The sequence below is a fragment of the Gadus chalcogrammus genome, chromosome 8 (assembly GCF_026213295.1).
Source record: "Gadus chalcogrammus isolate NIFS_2021 chromosome 8, NIFS_Gcha_1.0, whole genome shotgun sequence".
Classification (NCBI taxonomy): domain Eukaryota; kingdom Metazoa; phylum Chordata; class Actinopteri; order Gadiformes; family Gadidae; genus Gadus; species Gadus chalcogrammus.
Window position 1 is genome coordinate 3,825,989 of NC_079419.1, and position 17,820 is coordinate 3,843,808.

The window sequence follows — 17,820 nt, forward strand, 5'->3', positions numbered from 1 at the left end:
CCATGGGCGGAAGCGCCCGTGACGAACCAGAAGGAAGGAGGTGACTGCCTATTAACAACAAACAAGACGGACTGCCGCAACGTCGTCCCCTGGCCGGCCAAAGGGTCACTTTAACCCGTCCCAGAACCAGCTCTGTCCCCGTTGGCCGCGGGGCGACCCGGCGGACCGCCGTCTGACCCATCGTCGCGCTGCTGCTACTGCCCGCGGATCGCAGGTAGGGAAACATGACCAACTACAAGGCGTTCCACTCGCAGCTGTCGTCCATCATGGAGTCGCTGACCCGAGCGGCGGTGACGGAGATCTGCGAGCTGGTGGACGACAGCTACACCGTGCTGCAGCTGGAGATCTCCCGCAGCCACAAGGAGAACGAGGCGCTGCGGCGGAAGCTGGAGCTCATTGAGAGCATCATCGCCCGTGGGCACCGGGGCAGCTTCGCCATGTTGGGGTACGACGCGCCTCCGGAGGCCGTCGGACCGGTGAATTACCCCGGCGGTGAGTTATAGACAGAGATAGATAGAGAGAGTGACGAGACAGAGATAGAGAGAGTGACGAGACAGAGATAGAGAGAGAGAAAGAGAGAGAGTGACGAGAGTGAGAGATAGAGGTGTGTGTTTGCGTGTGTGTGTGTGTGTGTGTGTGTGTGTGTGTGTGTGTGTGTGTGTGTGTGTGTGTGTGTGTGTGTGTGTGTGTGTGTGTGTGTGTGACTCTCAACACATCGCACATCGACAGTTGTGAATCAGCGGCTTGAACTGTAGGTGAACTGATTCCTGTCCATCAATTGTTGTCCCCTCACTGACTGCTTTTGTGTGTCACCGACACAGAAAGAAGCTCATTGGCTCAGCTGCCCACGGCCGGGAGGACAAAAGCCAGCAGACAGGCGGCCATCGAGGCGGCCGAGAGGAGTTTGGCCGTTAAAGAGGTACGAGGGATTCAAGCTCGACAGCAAGCCTCAGATGTTTACGAATTCAGCCTGTTTCTGTGTTTCTTGTACTTCTGTGAAGTTGACCCCACTCTGTGTTTGTGTGCGTGTGTGTGTGTCAGGTGAGCGCGTTACTCCTGGAGGAGGAGGGCAGAGGGGAGGCAGACGTGGTGCTGATCAAGGAGGAGACGCCGGGGGAGGAGCAGAGCAGGAGCGAGGAGCAGGAGGACCTCCTCATCAGCGAGGACGGTGAGCAAAGCACCTCTGTCCCCCCAGTACCCACTTCTACGACCGCCAAACCTTTACCAGTACCAGGACCCAGAAGAACCAGTGTTGGCCGTGGTGGTCCTCGCTAAGGCAAAATAACTGATAACGTTTGCCCACAAAACACTTCACCACTTGTTGTTCTCCGTTCTACAACGTAACTCACTGATACTGTGAACTCTGTTAGCTGAGCTAACTCTGTGCTTTAGTGTTATTGTCGTGCGCTTGTTGACGAGACAATCCCTCGATTATTACCAGAGGTCTCCAAACACCCAATCAGACGCGGCGCAGCGAGTGTGTTGACACGTCCTTGTCTGTCTTCCAGGTACGGAGGCCCCGCCTCTGGAGTCAAGTGACGGCGAGGAGGGCCCCTCCTCGGGCCCCGCCAGCCTGCGTCCGTGGGAGCACGCCCTCAACGCCGACCCCCACGCCGACCCCGCCCACCTCCGCCCCCCTCTGGGCGACTCGCCGTCCCCCGGACGCGCCCCAGACGACGACGACGACGACGACTCCCGGGGTGCGGCCTTCGACCCGGCGTCTGACTCTTACCCTGAGGGCCCCGGCGATGCCCCCAAGCCCGGCCACCTCCTGGGGCCCCCGGGGGACAGCCCGCACTCCCTGCCCGGGACCTTCGACCTGAAGCGGGGCCTGTCCCTGATGAGCTCGCTGCCGTACGACATGGAGCTGGAGATGTGCTCATCGTGGAACAACCCGGGCCTGCTGCCGGGGCCGGGGCCCCGGCCCTACCTCAAGCCCGACCCGCGGGCCCCGCAGCACCAGGACAAGGCCCCGGAGCACAGCGGCACGCTGCTCCCCTTCCCCGCGTCCCTGGGGGGGCCGGGCGCGGCGGCGGCGGCGTGCAAGATGGACGGCCTGGACCTCAACCGCTTCTGCCGGGACCGCCGCTTCACGTGCACGTACTGCGGCAAGTGCTTCACCTCGTCGCGCAGCCTGGAGACGCACGTGCGCGTGCACACGGGCGAGCGCCCCTACAGCTGCGCGCAGTGCGGCAAGCGCTTCACGCAGTCGGGCCACCTGAAGACGCACCAGAGCGTGCACACCGGCGAGCGGCCCTTCGCCTGCGAGCACTGCGGCAAGCGCTTCGCCGGGAAGCAAAACCTGAGAATCCACCAACAGAAGCACCACCCAGTGCCGTGAGGGCGGGGGGGGGGCGGAGCCCGTGTGGAGGACATGCAGCTCTGAGAGCACCACCCCCCCCCCCCTCCCGGTGGCACCGGATCAGGTGCCGTGGGAGGAATGGGGCCCGAGTTGGGCCCCGCCACGCAGGGACGTGTGGGCCCCACGTTCGTAACCGGACTCTTTGGAATGGAGGCCCCCCCCCCTCGCGGACCTCAACCTCAATTTGTTACTTTCCTTTATTTAATTATTTTAAAAATGTTTATGGCCTTTGGCAGATTTTTTTCAAAAACGAGTGACCTTAACTAGAAAAGATATTCTATGTACTTTAGGGTGCACTCGCACTAGGCCATCTGGCCGTGGCCGTGGCCGTTTTCACACGGATGAGTGCAGGCCAGAGAACAATGGGGCCATTTGAGCACGGTTAGGTGTGAAAACGGCCAACGGCCACGGCCAGATGGCCTAGTGTGAGTCCACCCTTAGTTGTTCCCAGTGTGTCGGCCAGTTTATGACGCAGCTGTCGGTTTCTCTGGGACATCGCATACTGACTCTGTGATCCGTGGAAGTCCTTACCTCACGGAGGAGCCGGAGTGATCCCGGCTCCTTCTGGATATTACCGGCTCTTGTAGCAAGCAGCACACATCTGCCAAGCATGTCTTTGTTCAGCAGTTGGTTGGACGAACCAACGTATCACATTAAAACTGTTCAATCTCACAAATTATTATGTTTTCATTGTACGTCTTTGCTTTTATCTTGACAAGCACCATGTACCTTGGCAAATCCCTGCAGGAGGTATGACAGTCTATGTTTTTGTTTGTTTAATAGACTACGGTTTCAATGACTAACTTCTCCATACATGCCATGTTTTAATAACTATCTATGCTTGAAATGTTTTAGAAAATGCACCAGAATCTTGTAAAGCCCCCATGGACATTTGATGACAAACAGAATCCAGCTTTAGTTGATTGCCTTTTAAAGCAGCATATATTGATTTTTGAACACTAGGGGGCAGAGGGGGCAGTTGTAGTCATCAAATTAGAGCTCAGCCCAAGCATATTCCCTTATACTGTTTCTTGATGTTTTATCAAAGAAATCAAGAAATATGACAAAACAGAAAGCAAATTGTGGGCAGATAGCAGAGAGAAATCACAACATACTGTAGGGACAACATCAAATGTGTCTGACATGAGTAAAAGGTTTGTGAGATGGTTGTAGTTGGCTGAGTTCAATGCGTACAACACCAGGACAGCACTCCTGTCCATTGTTCTGATTAGGCTGTGGTCTGGAAACTGATAAGCACCCCTACAGTGCTTACGCAAATGGTCTGTTCCAACGGATCAAAGGGTGACTGAATGCTGTATGAATGAGTAAAACAACGAAATGGCTAATAATGCAAACTCGCAAATGATCTTAGCAATTTTGAACTTGACATGCTGGTTAGGCATTACATCACAAAAGGTAGGTTAGCTAACCTATATTCCATTGTAATGATGTTCATTTAAAGTATGATAGATTAATCTTTACTTTTTCAATTAAAGTGTTCACTCTCTCTTTGTGATCTTGTTTATGGAATATCTCTTGTCCAGAAAACACAGAGCTCCCTCTCTATCATATGAGTAAGATACACTACCTAACAGTGCTTACAACAATATTGAATAAGAATCCCCAATCGTTTTGGGGATTTCGTCTGAAGTTCCTTACTGGTGTCACTGGACCCAAGTGGGAAAATGTTGATCAACTATAATTATATAAATAACAAAATAGCCAATTTACATTTCATACAAATATATTGTTACAAAAGATATTTATTTAATTAATTTAATTTCACTTGTTGAGGTTTTCTAACAATAATAAGTTCCCCAAACCTGCCTATGGTCCCCCAATAGCTAGAAATTGCGTTACATGTTACCTTCTCTGCTGTGTGTGTGTGTGTGTGTGTGTGTGTGTGTGTGTGTGTGTGTGTGTGTGTGTGTGTGTGTGTGTGAATACACACACTGTAACGCACACTTCTTTGTTAATGGATAACCGTTCTACACGTCGGGTTCTCTGACGTCTCTGGTATTTCCACAACGATACTCGTAGTGGGGGTTATGATGGAAAACAAATTCGATCCTTTGGTCGTCGTCTCGGGCTAGGTATGACTCGGAGGATCACACACTGTGTTGCTAGATGGCCAGGATCCACACAAGACAGCCGTATCTTTGACAACAGTCAACTTTGTGCACTGCTGGAAGGAGGGGACATCCATGGTCCCTTCAGAAAAATGCAGCGTGTTTTTGTGATTGTCGCGGACAAAAATCCTTGATTATGCAGCACGTTTTCTTAGAAAATGCGATCAAATATGAGGCATATTTATGCAATTTTATGCGATGAAATTGCGGGAACTTGCAAAAATTGCGAGAACTGGCGAAAAAATGCGGGAACTTGCAAGAAATTCTGCTTTTCGATGACGTTCACGACACGTAATTACGTTACTACATAAAGATCCCATGGCAACAGGGGGAAATGGCTGCTCTTGTGTAAAGTAAACGCAACATTTTTCAACTTTTTAGATATATGTGACTTTTTTGCAATGAAAATTAGGGATTATGAAATCATCCAAGCCCCGCATATTTTGCCCGGAAATCTGCAATTTATGCAGTGAAAGTGCGGCAAACTTGAAAAAATGCGGCCCCCGCATGATTATGCAGACTTTGGCTGATTATGCATTGAATTATGCGATCGCACAATTGCGTTTTTCTGGAGGGACTGCCTAGTGCAGAGCTGGGTATTGTACGGCCCCCGGGCCACATCCGGCCCTTTGGCCGTTTCTAACCGGCCCGCGTGAGGTCTCTGGGGAGTTCACAATCAAATGTAAATAATTGTATAAAAAAAATAAAAATTTGAATAGAACTGCACTGCTTTTATTATGAAGGCGACTTTTGTTGTCTCTTTTTTTGTGCGCGCATGCAGCTTCCTCTTCTCTGGTTGTAAGTCGCAACTAAAAATAAGTAGAAGAAGAACCCCGTCCACGAGCCACGAACTGACCATGAACTGAGCTCACAGGAGACTTTAGCGCCTACGTGAATACAGAGTACACATACAGAGTGCCGAGTTTTTAACCAAACATGGACTTCTAAGTATTTTTTCACTGAAGTCAATGGTAAAGCTGTGTGCTTAGTTTGTGGAGAACAGGTCACTGTGTTAAAGGATTATAATTTGAATCGCCACTACAATACTAAACACGCAGAGAAATCCGACAACTTGACTGATGCAGATCGGGCACGGACATCTGAAGCTTTACTAGCTAAACTGCGAAAGCAAACAAGGCTGTTTTACCAAGCGTTGCACATCCAGGGATGCAGCAGCCAAGACCAGCTTTGTGATATCCCACAAAATCGCCCAAAAAATCCCCATTTTCTGAAGGGGAAAGAGTGTTTACAGGACTCCACTGCGCTAATATGCCCAGGGAAAGGTAGGTCGATCCAAAAAGGATCGACCTACCTTTCTCTGGGCATATTAGCCTTTCTTCTTCTAAGTATTGACTTCTAAGTCACTACTTAGATCCAAAAGTATAGAATACTTTTTTTTTTTGTATACTTTTAAAGTTAGGTCGATCCAAAAAGGATCGACCTACTTTTCTCTCACGTTTTCAGTGATGAAGTATAACAAATCAGGATGCAGATATTCTCTCACTGATGATCACCTGTCAGCTGTCCTGCGCATATCCACCTCAAACATTTAACCTGACTTCAGTGCACTTGTTCAAGCCAAGCACAGACTAGATTTTTATAAAGAGATCAAATTAATATTGAGCTGAATTCAATTCAGCCTATTGGTCCGGCCCTCCACAACAGTCCCTGTTTTTCATGGGAAAATTAATTGCCCACCCCTGGCCTAGTGGGTGACAATGGCTATGCATGTCGCCCCTACCTGACGACTCCTCTTTTGAACCCTCAGAACCCGGCAGAGAAAAATTACATCTACTCCAACATTCAAACTATAGGAATAATAGAGAGAGTATTTGGTGTGTGGAAGCGGAGAATTCCATGTATACAAGAGGGACTCTGCACAAAAGTGGGCACTACCCTGACCGTCATCGTTGCAGTAGCTGTGCTGTATAACTTTGGACCCACTTCAGAAAGACCTGGAAGAAGTTCAAGTGCAGAATGCTGCAAACCCAAATGGCAATGCTGTCAGGAGAACACTGATTGGAAATCACAGTGCAGCATAATTACGGTCATTCCATCCAATCTAGCCTACATCAGTAATTCTGAACAAAACTCATGAACTCCCCCCCACAATTATTCCAGAATTCAAGCAAAGCAAGAATGACCAAAGGTCACTTTGTGTCAACAAGAGACTGACTCCACCGACTCTCAATTGCAAGTTAAAACAGCCGACCACTTGAGTGAAAAAAACACAAAAGACCTCGCCACGGCACCAGCAAATCTTAAGCAATACATATTGCGTCTTACCTTAATTTATGTGGCAGTGGTCTGCAGATGCATCCCATGGTGTATCCTACAACATCCATTTAGTTCAACAGGTTCTGATACTGTCCATGGTACTAGCAACCTACTCTGGTGCTTTTTACCTATGTATTCAGGCTAAAATGACTTGATTTTCTGATGCCTCATCCCAGCCAAAGAGTATTGGTATTATTAGTAATGGCTACTTGCCAAAACGAAAAAATAACTTCACATGGTGTGTCCTTTTACAATTTATTTGTTACCAGCATTTGTAGTGTTGATCAGCAGAGGAATAATACGCCAAAGAAGTTGATGTCGCTTAGCAACCGAAGACACTGGGGATGACAGGTTACCGGACTATGAGTAATACCAAAGACGTCATTAGAAGCCAGAAGTCCTTTGTTTTCCTTGACAGCGGTCAATTATACTGAGCAATGGATTGAATTATCAAATATAATTGACCAATTATCAATTATCAAATATAATTCGCAGAGGGAAGTTGTGAAGAGCCCATGCAAGTGAACGGAGCGTTCAGCGACATTGAGAAGACCCGTGTAATAATCCATAATAATTAATCTTAAATTATTATTTTTTTTTTACAAGTGGTGGGTACAAAATTAATCTTGTCGAAAACTGGTGGGGACGTGTCCCCAGCGGAATTGACACCTATGCCGCTGCCCGCTGCCGAGGCAGTGGTGCCTCGACAGCGGGCTCCGGTGGGACACAATCGCGGTCAACAATCCCTTTCTCCTCCATGTCGCGGTTCAGTCTACTTCAGAGTGATGTGGATTTGGAAGAACCAGAAACGTCTGAGAATCTGACGCAGTCATTTGAGATTCATAATATCGTCTGGAGTCACATGTGCCTTCGGCCGTGATAATGTTTATATGATATTGGCGTATAATATGATCTTATTTAGATATAGAGCTCCAGGACTCCCGCCGGAGCACCCGGAGTGTTTTAGAATATTTACAGAACACGGCCAAAAGCTGTGTGCGCCTCCGGATGATAGTATGAATCCGAGCCATTACGATTACATCCACTGTGAACACTAGCTCATGGTACCGTGGTCGCAAGCTGCTAAGGGCCACACCCCCACCCTCCACCTTGACCCGCCTCCAAAAACGGCAAGTTTGTGTAAAGCTCATTGTGGGACTGGCTCGTTGTGGCTGTAGTTCTGCACCAAGGCTGAATTTCTTGAACGTCTTCAAATAGGCTACTGTATTAAGTGACCAGTAACACCATAAGCATCCATAAACTAGCATGCCATGGGACCTTTAAATGTATCATGGAAATTCAGAAGCACAAAATACATATTTGTAGATGTGTTGTAAAGCTTGTATCCATTGATATTTTAGGATGAAATATTAATCCGTACGGCACTTCACTTACTACATACAATTATATGGAGGAAAAACTGACCTTGTTACCAGCAGCGCGTGCACGCCACGGCTGTATACAGCAGTTAACCCTAACCCTTAACCGGAGGGGACTTTTATTGTGAAAATCGTGCAAATGCGGAACCTGGAAATAGAAAAAAAAACAAGTATTTTCCTTTGTAGTCGAGAGATAGGCAGCTTTGATATCCAAAGAGAGTCGATCACCGGCAGCAGCCAGTGATAATAAGGTCAGCACGGTGCATTTCACGCGAATACCGTGTGAGTACCGTGTTCCGTTTTCCCGGTGTCATGCCCGCAAACGCCGCTATGAATTCCAAGATTTTGCACGAGCAATTGTCCATCATCATGGGGGCGTTGACCAAAGCCGCCGTGGTGGAGATCTGCGAGGTGGTGGACGAGGGCTACTCCGTCCTACAGCTGGAGATCACCAGGAGTCACAAGGAGAACGAGGACTTGAAGAAGAAGCTGCACCTCATCGAGTCCATCATCGTGCGGGGCAACGCGGCGGCGGCTGCCGCGGCCGCGGCGGCAGACGGCACGGTGCAGGCGGCGTCGTGCGCAGAAGATGCGGCGCCGAAAGGAGACGCGGAGAAGACGGTACAACGCAACCCGCTTCTTATCATCTGTGCTTAACAACATGCAACACACGCATGCAATGCATGTTATTTTTGACTCGTTATCTGAACAATACCGGGGTTTTGATCGTAGATATACTATATATATATGTGCGGTTAAACCACTCTGCATATAGATACCCTCAGCGCCTCTTGAGACATTAGATTATAATCTGGTATGTTGTCAATCTGGTGTGTTACTAATAATCGAACATAAAAAAGGACATAAATTAATCATTAATAAACTTCCACCAGTTGTAATAGCCCACCTTTCAGTGGCATTGTGGAGTTAAAAAAATTATACACTTTTGCAGCAGAAGTGTGCAACAGAATGTTGTTATTACATTGATTGTCTTTTAGCCCTCAAAAATGTAATTGGAAATTTTGCACCAAATCTATTTGTGCTACTTTCTTTCTTATCTTATGGTAGAATAATGTTGAAAACAGCTACAATAACCCATAATAGAGGTATTATACATTATGGGACGGGTGAATGTCTTTTGATAGCATGTCATCGATTATCAAACATTGCTTGGTGCACTATAAACCATTTAACTACAAAGCAGTTTCTTGCAATTTCAAATATATGGCAACTAATTCCGACAGGTGTTAGTTGCCATCAACCATCAACCATCAATCTCGCATATAGAGTTCTGTATTTACATGGGTCTTTTCGGTTATAGTGTGTGATTGTGTTCTAGTTAAGCTGTCTCCATGATGTTATATATTTGAGAATATGTGTTGTCTCTGGTTCAGCTGCCGGACGTGGTTTTGATCAAGGATGAAGACTCGGACGCCAACGACAGTTTAGAGGAAGGTGCGTTCACAATCGCCGCCTTGCATCTTAAAAACGGCTTCTTCTCAATAATGCAGATAGCTGCGCTGGATCTTTGAACCTATGTTTCTCTGTTCCTCTCTACGCCGGTCTCTCTCTCACCCCGTCCGTCTCTCTTATTCTACCCGTCTCCCCCTCTACCTGTCGCTCAGCCTCTGCCTCCCTCTATTCCTTCTCCTCTCCCTCTACCTGTTCCTCTGCCTATACCTCCCTCTGCCTCCATCTCTCCCGGTCTCTCTCCTTCTTCCTCCCCCTCTCCTTCTACATCTCCCTCCCTCTAACTTTTTCTCTGCCTCTACCTTCCCATCTCCCCCGACCTGTCTCTCTACATCCCTCTCTCCCGTTCCCTGTCTTTCTACCTCCCCCTCTCCCCGTCTCTCTGCCTCTACCTCCCTCTCTGCCCGTCTTCCCCCCACTACCTCCCTCTCTCTCTCCCCCTCCACCCGTCTACCTCCCACTGCCTCCCTCTCTCTCTCTCCCCCTCTCCCTGTCTCTCTGCCTCTACCTCCGTCTAACTCTCCATCTTCCTCCTCCCTCCCAGTCACCGAAACATCGGAGGACGGGCGAGCGACGAAGCACAGCCGGAAGAGGAAGCGACCCTGGCCGGCAGGAAGTGAGGTGGACGGTGATGACCACAAGCCGTCTTCGGACCCCCAGCAGCAGCAGCAGGGGGGGGGCAGGAGCCCCGTCAGACCCAGGGCGGGCCCCCAGTACAGCCTGGCCTCCCCCGCCAGCGAGCCTGGCTGCTCCAGCCTTTCCGGGGGGGGGGACGAGACGGCCTGCTCCTACACCCAGCACGCCGACCACCTGGCCCACCCGGCCATGGGGGGGCACTACGGGGCCCACGGGGGCCTGGACGACGCCTCCCTCCTGGAGGGCCGGGGGGAGCTAGACCTCAGCCTCCTGTGGACCAACAAATCCAAGCAGCCGTACGCCGCGCCCTTCCAGCCCCACGAACACTACGACGCCGGCGGCGACGCCTTCGGGCTCAAGCTGATCGGCGTCACCGGCTCCATCACCAACGCCGCCGCCGACGGCGCCTCGGCCGACGGCGGCCATCTCTCGGAGGGCAGCAGCTCGGCGTTCGACTTCGAGGACTGCAACGGCGGCAGCTTCGTTGCGTACCGCGGGGGGGCGGGGTCCCAGCTGGCGGGCGGCGGCGGCCTGCTGCCGGCGGGAGCGCGCGGGAAGCGCTACGTGTGCGCCATGTGCACCAAGACGTACGCCACGTCGCAGAACCTCGAGGTCCACATGCGCATCCACACCGGGGAGCGGCCCTTCAGCTGCCCCCAGTGCGGCAAGAAGTTCACGCAGTCGGCCCACCTCAAGTCCCACCTCAGCGTGCACTCGGGCGAGCGCCCCTTCACGTGCGCGCTCTGCTCCAAGAGCTTCATTGTCAAGTACAGCCTCAAGCTGCACATGAAGAAGTACCACGGCACGGGCTGAGGCGGCAACTGCGAACCACGTGCAGCCGCCCGCTAGGATTACGTTTTACGTTCAGAGAACTGTGGCACGGAGGACTGGCTGGCTCACAGACTGCTTGATAGCTGTGTTGGCTAGCAGGTTGGGGTTAATTTATTCTGTTGAAAGACTGATGTTGTTAGAGGTTTGAGACAACTCGGAGGAATGCCTCGTTGTGAAACGCTGGTCGGGTGGTCTGATCCAGACGGCGAGCTGTCGTGATTACTTTCTGTTAAAAGGCTAATGTTAGCCTTGGTTTATTAGCGGTTGGAAACATCACGCCGGCAGTTCCCTCCTAATAGACCTTTCCAGTAAGCTGAGTTCCAAAACATAGATGATGCGTTTCCATGCAAAGTTTCTATCTATGTTTTTAAAAAAATGTAGCCTTTTACTTTTTTTTTTACATAATGCATTTGTCATTTTTGGATTGAAATACTTTTAATGTAGATTTTTATATATATTGACAACCAAATCATCTCTATAGAGAACTTGTGTTGATCCAATTTTATTCTAGCAATACTGACGTTTCTTGTCAAGGGTTGATTTTTGAACCAACAGTTTTTTCCGAGAAAGTAAGTTAAACACCTGTGGGGCCTTGTTTAACTAGCATTCATCTTGGTTCTAAACGCCAGCTGATTCGGCGACTGAATGCAGAGTCCCGCGTTCAATTCATCCACCAAGGGTGTGAATTTGTTGGAGGAAAACATTCAAAGCCACCCGGAAAGCTGTTGTCGCGGTGGCATTGACAGAGGACCAAGCGCTCCAAAATAAGTAGGCTATAGGCCATAGGCAGAGATACGGACGCAGTAAGGTATTGCAGTAATACCAGTGATTGAAATTGCCATTTAAACCACCAAAGCGGTCCAAGCACAATGAAAACAGTTCATACTTCAAGTCACACCGGGCGCAGCCATCTGGAATTCTGTCTCGGAATTTTGCTCGGCCACCACTGAGTTCAACCGAGATGGCGAGTTCGCCGTCCGAGGGAAAGGGGCGTGTTTGTGCGTGTCGCTAGGCAACGTCCTCGGACCTCCGAGACGGATGGATAATAAAACGCAGCATGAGTGTTTGGAGCCAAGATGGCTGCCAATTGAACAAGGCCTGATGCTGATTGGAAGAAGCAGTTGGTTGCGTTTTAGTGTTCAGAGGTCATATTGGAATCTATACGTGATGTTCAGGGACGTTGTCCCTGCCACTAGAAGGACCGTGTATTGTTTTGTCCTTTTTATCCGTCCAGGTTAATAAAGTATAATCAAAAAGTTGTATTTAATATGCCAAATACTTCATTTTTTCACCTCCTCTTACCGTCTAACACACTCACACTCCATTAAATTTGTATTTTAGTACAATTTTCATGAAGTAGAACCAAAGTGGGGCGGTTTCAGATATAGGCCTACCTTACTATATCATTACTTCACCGCACACAAGAGTAATAGAGATCACAACTATAACTGCTCAATGAATTTTCATGTTTATAATATAATTATTTTTTAGAGAGAGAGATTCAACATTTAGGCTCTGAGGGTTTTCAATAAGAGTTCACACACACACACTGCTTGTTGGCCCACTCATTATATTTAGAGGTTTATTTACATGTTAACTATGATGTACAACTATGATGCAATTGTTTATTTAGCTCATGGGTGCGGGGGTCATGAGCACCATGAGTACTGAACATCAAGTATTTGTAAAAAGCTACATGGCTGTTTGACAGCTTTACCATTCCGCCACTTTCTAGTATATTTTATATAGGGGCATAAATTGTCAACATCTATGTTTTCACATTTTATTTAATTGTTTATATATTATGTACTGCACATGTTTCTATATTTGTAATGCCTTACAACTCCGTTTACAATTTTACATATTTTATTAAATTCAATCGATGTTGCATTTTATTTCATTGAATCATTTCCCCCTGGGCCAATAAAGTAATCTTCAGGAATATTAAATCATCCACGTAGTAAAGTAAAACGCACCGCAGTATCGTCGCGCATGCGTACACTGGGCCGGATTCCTTCCGTTCCTTCACTTCCTGGTTAGACTAGGGGGGGCATTGTTTACTTCCGCTGGGGGACACATCATTAAACTGTCCATACCGTCGTGGACCTACCACGGACACCCCTTAGTTAAGATAAGTGTAAGACAACCACGGCCATGAACAAGACGGCCACCCCGGTCGAGCTGCACGCCCAGCTGGCCTCCATCATGGAGGTGCTGGCCAACGCGGCCGTGGCGGAGATCTGCGAGCTGGTGGACAATGGCTACGCCGTCCTGCACCTGGAGATCTCCCGCGGCCACAAGGAGAACGAGTCGCTGCGAAGGAAGCTGCGGCTCATGGAGCTCAAGGTGGCCCGCGTGTCCGCCCTGCGCTCCGCCGGGGTCGGCAGCTCCGTCTTCGCCAGCAGCCGCGCGCGGGCGTCCCATCTCGGCCACGAGCTGAGACGGCACCACGGGGGTGAGTGTTTGGACCGGGGAAGCTGTGATGGTCGCAGTGGCTAGACCACAGCCATTCTGTGGAGACATGGTGTGGGTAGGTTCCCCTGCGACTGTGGTGGGTTCACTTCGCTTCTCTGCTTCTGTTGGCCACCTCACCCTGGCTGTCGCCTTGCGTGGCTGACACCGCCGTCAGTGAGTGAATGGGTGAATGTTAGAAAAGCGGGTGTCAAAATGCAGTCTGTTCACCATCTACCTGTGGTTCTAGGTGAGCTGCCGCGCGTCACCGCCCAGGTGCCTCTCCTGTGCGGAGACCCCGAGGCGTCCGGGGACACAGGGCAGGAGAGCGTGCACAGAAAGGTACCGGGGTCACCTTCTGCTGCCTTCACCATGTGTAGGGTGTTAATGTACTACACGCGTCACACCCACCATCACGTGACCTGCGTCGACGCCTTTCCCCCCAGGATGAGAGCGATAACACGCGTTACCCGAGTCACCTCGAACTGTTCACATGTCTGGGATCGGTGTAGTCTGCTTATGACAGCCGCTGAAAGCGTGGTCATTATAACCTGTACCACCTGCAGGGTTCAGAGGCTTAATCTCACAGTGGCGACAGTAGCTCGGGAGGGAGAGCAGGTGGACGGTAGCCGGAAGGCCGTCGTTTCGAGTGTGAAGGTGTCCCTGAGCGAGACGCCTCACCCCCGACTGCTCCCGACGAGCTGGCTGTCGCCTTCGTTTGGCTGTCGCCTTAGCTTGGCTGACACCTCCGCCGTCGGTGTGAATGAACGGTTGCATGTTGCCTGAATGTAAACTCCTTGGTCGTTCTCCCCAGGCGTCGCCGGAGAACCCCGTCAAACTGCAGACGCCCGTCATCAAGGTGGAGAAGGAGGATGAGCCCTGGCAGCAAGACAGTGAGTCGAAGCACGGCGCTCTTCACCCGCTAGCACCCACAGCACCCTAGTCTACATCACTATATTAAGAGGATGAGGGGGGGGGGGGTCCCCCATAAATATAAAGTCACACGAAACAGTGCACCCTCACACTACATCCATAATGGAGCTAAGAACCGTTTATTTGGTATACAAGTATCATATATAGTATATTAGTATGACCTTTGAGGGTCCTTCTTAGCCGAAGTCTTCACGTCTCCACATTTAGCACTGCTATTATAACATCCACGGTAGGGCTTTGACTCCGAACATAATTATTCGAATATAATTAGAGTATCAAAAAATAAAACAAAATACGAACGAATATTAGGCAGCCCTTAATATTTGAACCTGTTATGGGCAGGCCAAGAGGGAGAGACGTCGGAGAACCCGACGCAGTCTATTCGATTTATTAGAAACCTAAACACCTAAAGACCGGTAACCATAGCAACGCGGTAAACAAACCCCCCTCGAAGCCCAATCCAGGTCTTACTGAAGGCATTAAATGGTCAAAATATTATTAATAAATATTCAAATATTAATAAACAATCAAACTTCAAATATGATTGTTTGGCAAAAGTCAAAGCCCTAATCCACGGTAACAAAAGAGGCGCTGAATGTAAACTCTGGCTCCTCCCCTCTGGGTTCCAGAAGGTTTCCACGACGACCTCCTTCGCAACGGCGACCCCGACGCAGAAGCCCTGCTGCCCCCGCTCGCCAAACAGGAAGTGGAGACCAAGAAGGACGTGGGCGACGGGCCGTGCTCCTGGGACGGCCCCGCCCCCGCGGCCCCCCCGCCCGCCCCGCGGCCCCGCCCTGAGGGCGTCCTGGTCCCCGCGGACGGCGAGCGGGACTGCGGGCGGCTACGACTGCATGCTGTACGACGAGGAGCCCCCGGCCCCGCCCCGCTGCTCCCTGCTGCCCGGCCCCGCCCCCGAGGAGGAGGAGGAGGAGGAGGAGGAGGAGCCCGGCTGCTCCTACGCCCTCGGCCCCGGCCGGCTGGGCGTCCCGCCGCCCTCCGACATGCCCCTCCGCTTCCCCTTCACCCTCGGCGACTCGGTCGGCCCCGAGCCCCCGCCGCCCGGCCCCAGGGCGGCGCCGCTGTCGTCGTCCGCCGCCGGCGACGACACGGCCGGCAGGAAGGAGGTACCGGCGGTGGCGAGCGCATTCGTGCTGCAGGACGACTGGGACGGCTTCGGCGGCGGCAGCGGCGGGGGCGGGGCCTACAGTACCCGCGACGACCCCGCAGAGGGGAAGACCTTTATCTGCAGCTTCTGCGGCAAGACGCTGGCGTGCCTGAAGAACCTGAAGACACACATCCGCGTGCACACGGGCGAGAAGCCCTTCAGCTGCCCGCTGTGCGGCAAGCGCTTCTCCGACTCCAGCAACCTGAAGCGCCACCAGAGTGTGCACACGGGCGAGAAGCGCTACGGCTGCGTGCACTGCGGCAAGCGCTTCGCCCAGTCGGGCTCGCTCAAGGTGCACATGAGCGTGCACACGGGCTGCAAGCAGTTCACCTGCCAGTACTGCAACAAGACCTTCATCTCGGCCAATCACCTGCGGCGCCACGTGGTGCTGCATGGCGCCGACAAGCAGCTGCCCGCCATGTTCCAGTGACCCCTGACTGACCTCGCACGGGGGGATTTTAAAAGCCAGTCCACACCTGGCTTGGACCTAAAACATGGGAGCACTTTTTTGCGAGGTGCCGTCCGATGGTGGTTTAATGATGGTTTCTCAATGATCGGGATTAACGGATCAAACCGTCTGCACGCCTCGGAATCCCCCCCGTCCCTGTGGGCCGGGAAAGGGAAGTCGGCTGCCCCCTGCTGGAGCTACTGCCCCTGTGACCCGACCCAGGATGAGAACGTCTGCAGTGTTGACGGCTCCGCCCATACAAAGCTAGTAGCGACCCGTACCTTTATGGCGCTTTTCCACTGGAGGGTGCGGTTCGGTCCGCCTCAGTTCGGTATGGAGGGGGCAGTATAGCTCAGTTCTGAGGTCGCATTTCCACCGCCGAAAGTACCCTTTATGGTAGGCCGGATGTCGATCGGCGCGACAGCTACGTAAAACATTGTGACGTCATAGCAGCGCGACACAGTAGCCTGCTCAATAAAAACAACGGAAAAGAGGAACGCAACACATTAAACCAAGAGCTAGCATGGAAGTCGTCCAGCAACAGTTTCGGAACGTCTCCACCTCCTTGTTCGCCCAAGCTAAAGTTTTGCGCGACATGTCCATTTTCCAGAATAATACCTTGCGGGTACTCTGTGTTTGTTTTTATCCCCATGTCACCCGGAAGTAACGATTCTGTCGACCAATCAAGGGAGGGCGCGTGTAGCTCGAACTTGCCGGCACCCTTTCAGGCGTCTCAGTACCCCAACGGAGGAGTACTGGAGACGAGTGCGAAACGAGTACGGCTCAGTACGGCCCAGTCTGGGTCACGCCCACTTTTGGCGGTGGAAACGCGAACCGCGCCGCACCTTTGCGAACCAAACAGAACCCTCCGGTGGAAACGCGCTATTGGAACCAGCACCGGTTCGCCAGGACCATTCAAGGGACGGTTGAAAACGTACCACTTAAAGACTTAAAGAAGCAGTGTGAAGACTCGAGTTGCATCGAGCCGAACACTCTGAAGAAATGGAAATGTTGTTTTTAGTAGTGCATTATCCCATGAAAATACGAATCCTGTTGTGACCCTAGAATGAGCCCTTTATATCCACACGGGGGGGGGGGGGGGGGGTCCACCTCCTTGGAGCCTGCCATGTTTCTACAGTAGCCCAGAATGGACCAACGGCTCCAAAGACAGTTTTTATAATCGCTATCCTACTTGTAAGTTATGATCTATCGTTTTTACAGACCAAATAACGAGTACATACAATTTATAAATCTCGTCAGTCTAAAGTGGGTGTTGACATCATTTTGGACGTACCAACTGGCCCCCGTAGCTTCTCCTCGGCCCTTCGGAAACGGAGAGATGTGTGGGGCAGTCTTGCAAGATCGGAAATCTAGCCCAATCAGCACTGGTGGGGACGGTGTCTTAAGCACCTCATCGCTAGCTGCCCCTCAATTTACACACTGCACACTTAAGTGTGTTGGACATTCTAAATAAACTCTTTAAACCAGGCTGAAACCCTACATTCTTTGTTAGCCTATTTTCCTGTCTGGGATTAATAAACTTTTTTTTAAGTGCCAACTAACTTATAAACCACTAATGTTTCGTTAACATTTATTTTTACATTTAAGGCATTTAGCGGACGCTTTTACCCAAAGCGACTTACGTTGTGCATTTTTCAGAAGGAGAAACAATATATCGCTGTCGGTACGGTAAGGATGGTCATAGAACCAGGTGCCAAGCACTATCAATCGCTAGGTTC

General features: G+C 50.7%; 1 protein-coding gene across 1 annotated transcript; it reads left to right on the forward strand.

Annotated features, from left to right (window-relative positions):
* The first annotated feature begins 22 nt into the window (after window positions 1-22).
* Window positions 23-16,449, forward strand: LOC130387184 (uncharacterized). The gene is made up of 11 exons (XM_056596190.1): window positions 23-492; window positions 822-919; window positions 1,042-1,168; window positions 1,509-2,332; window positions 8,364-8,768; window positions 9,542-9,602; window positions 10,162-11,055; window positions 13,216-13,539; window positions 13,786-13,877; window positions 14,350-14,460; window positions 15,098-16,449. Exons 1-11 carry the CDS (start codon window positions 225-227, stop codon window positions 16,061-16,063), a joined length of 4,170 nt encoding a protein of 1,389 aa, XP_056452165.1. The 5' UTR covers window positions 23-224; the 3' UTR covers window positions 16,064-16,449.
* The last annotated feature ends 1,371 nt before the right edge of the window (window positions 16,450-17,820 follow it).

What these genes read in the sequence shown, in the direction of transcription:
- LOC130387184 (XM_056596190.1), top strand. Translation starts at nt 225, where the DNA reads ATGACCAACTACAAGGCGTTCCACTCGCAGCTGTCGTCCATCATGGAG. An exon ending in GCACATGAAGAAGTACCACG is followed by an intron (nt 11,056 to 13,215) that starts GCACGGGCTGAG and finishes CCCTTAGTTAAG; the next exon opens with ATAAGTGTAAGACAACCACG. An exon ending in ACGGCGCTCTTCACCCGCTA is followed by an intron (nt 14,461 to 15,097) that starts GCACCCACAGCA and finishes TCTGGGTTCCAG; the next exon opens with AAGGTTTCCACGACGACCTC.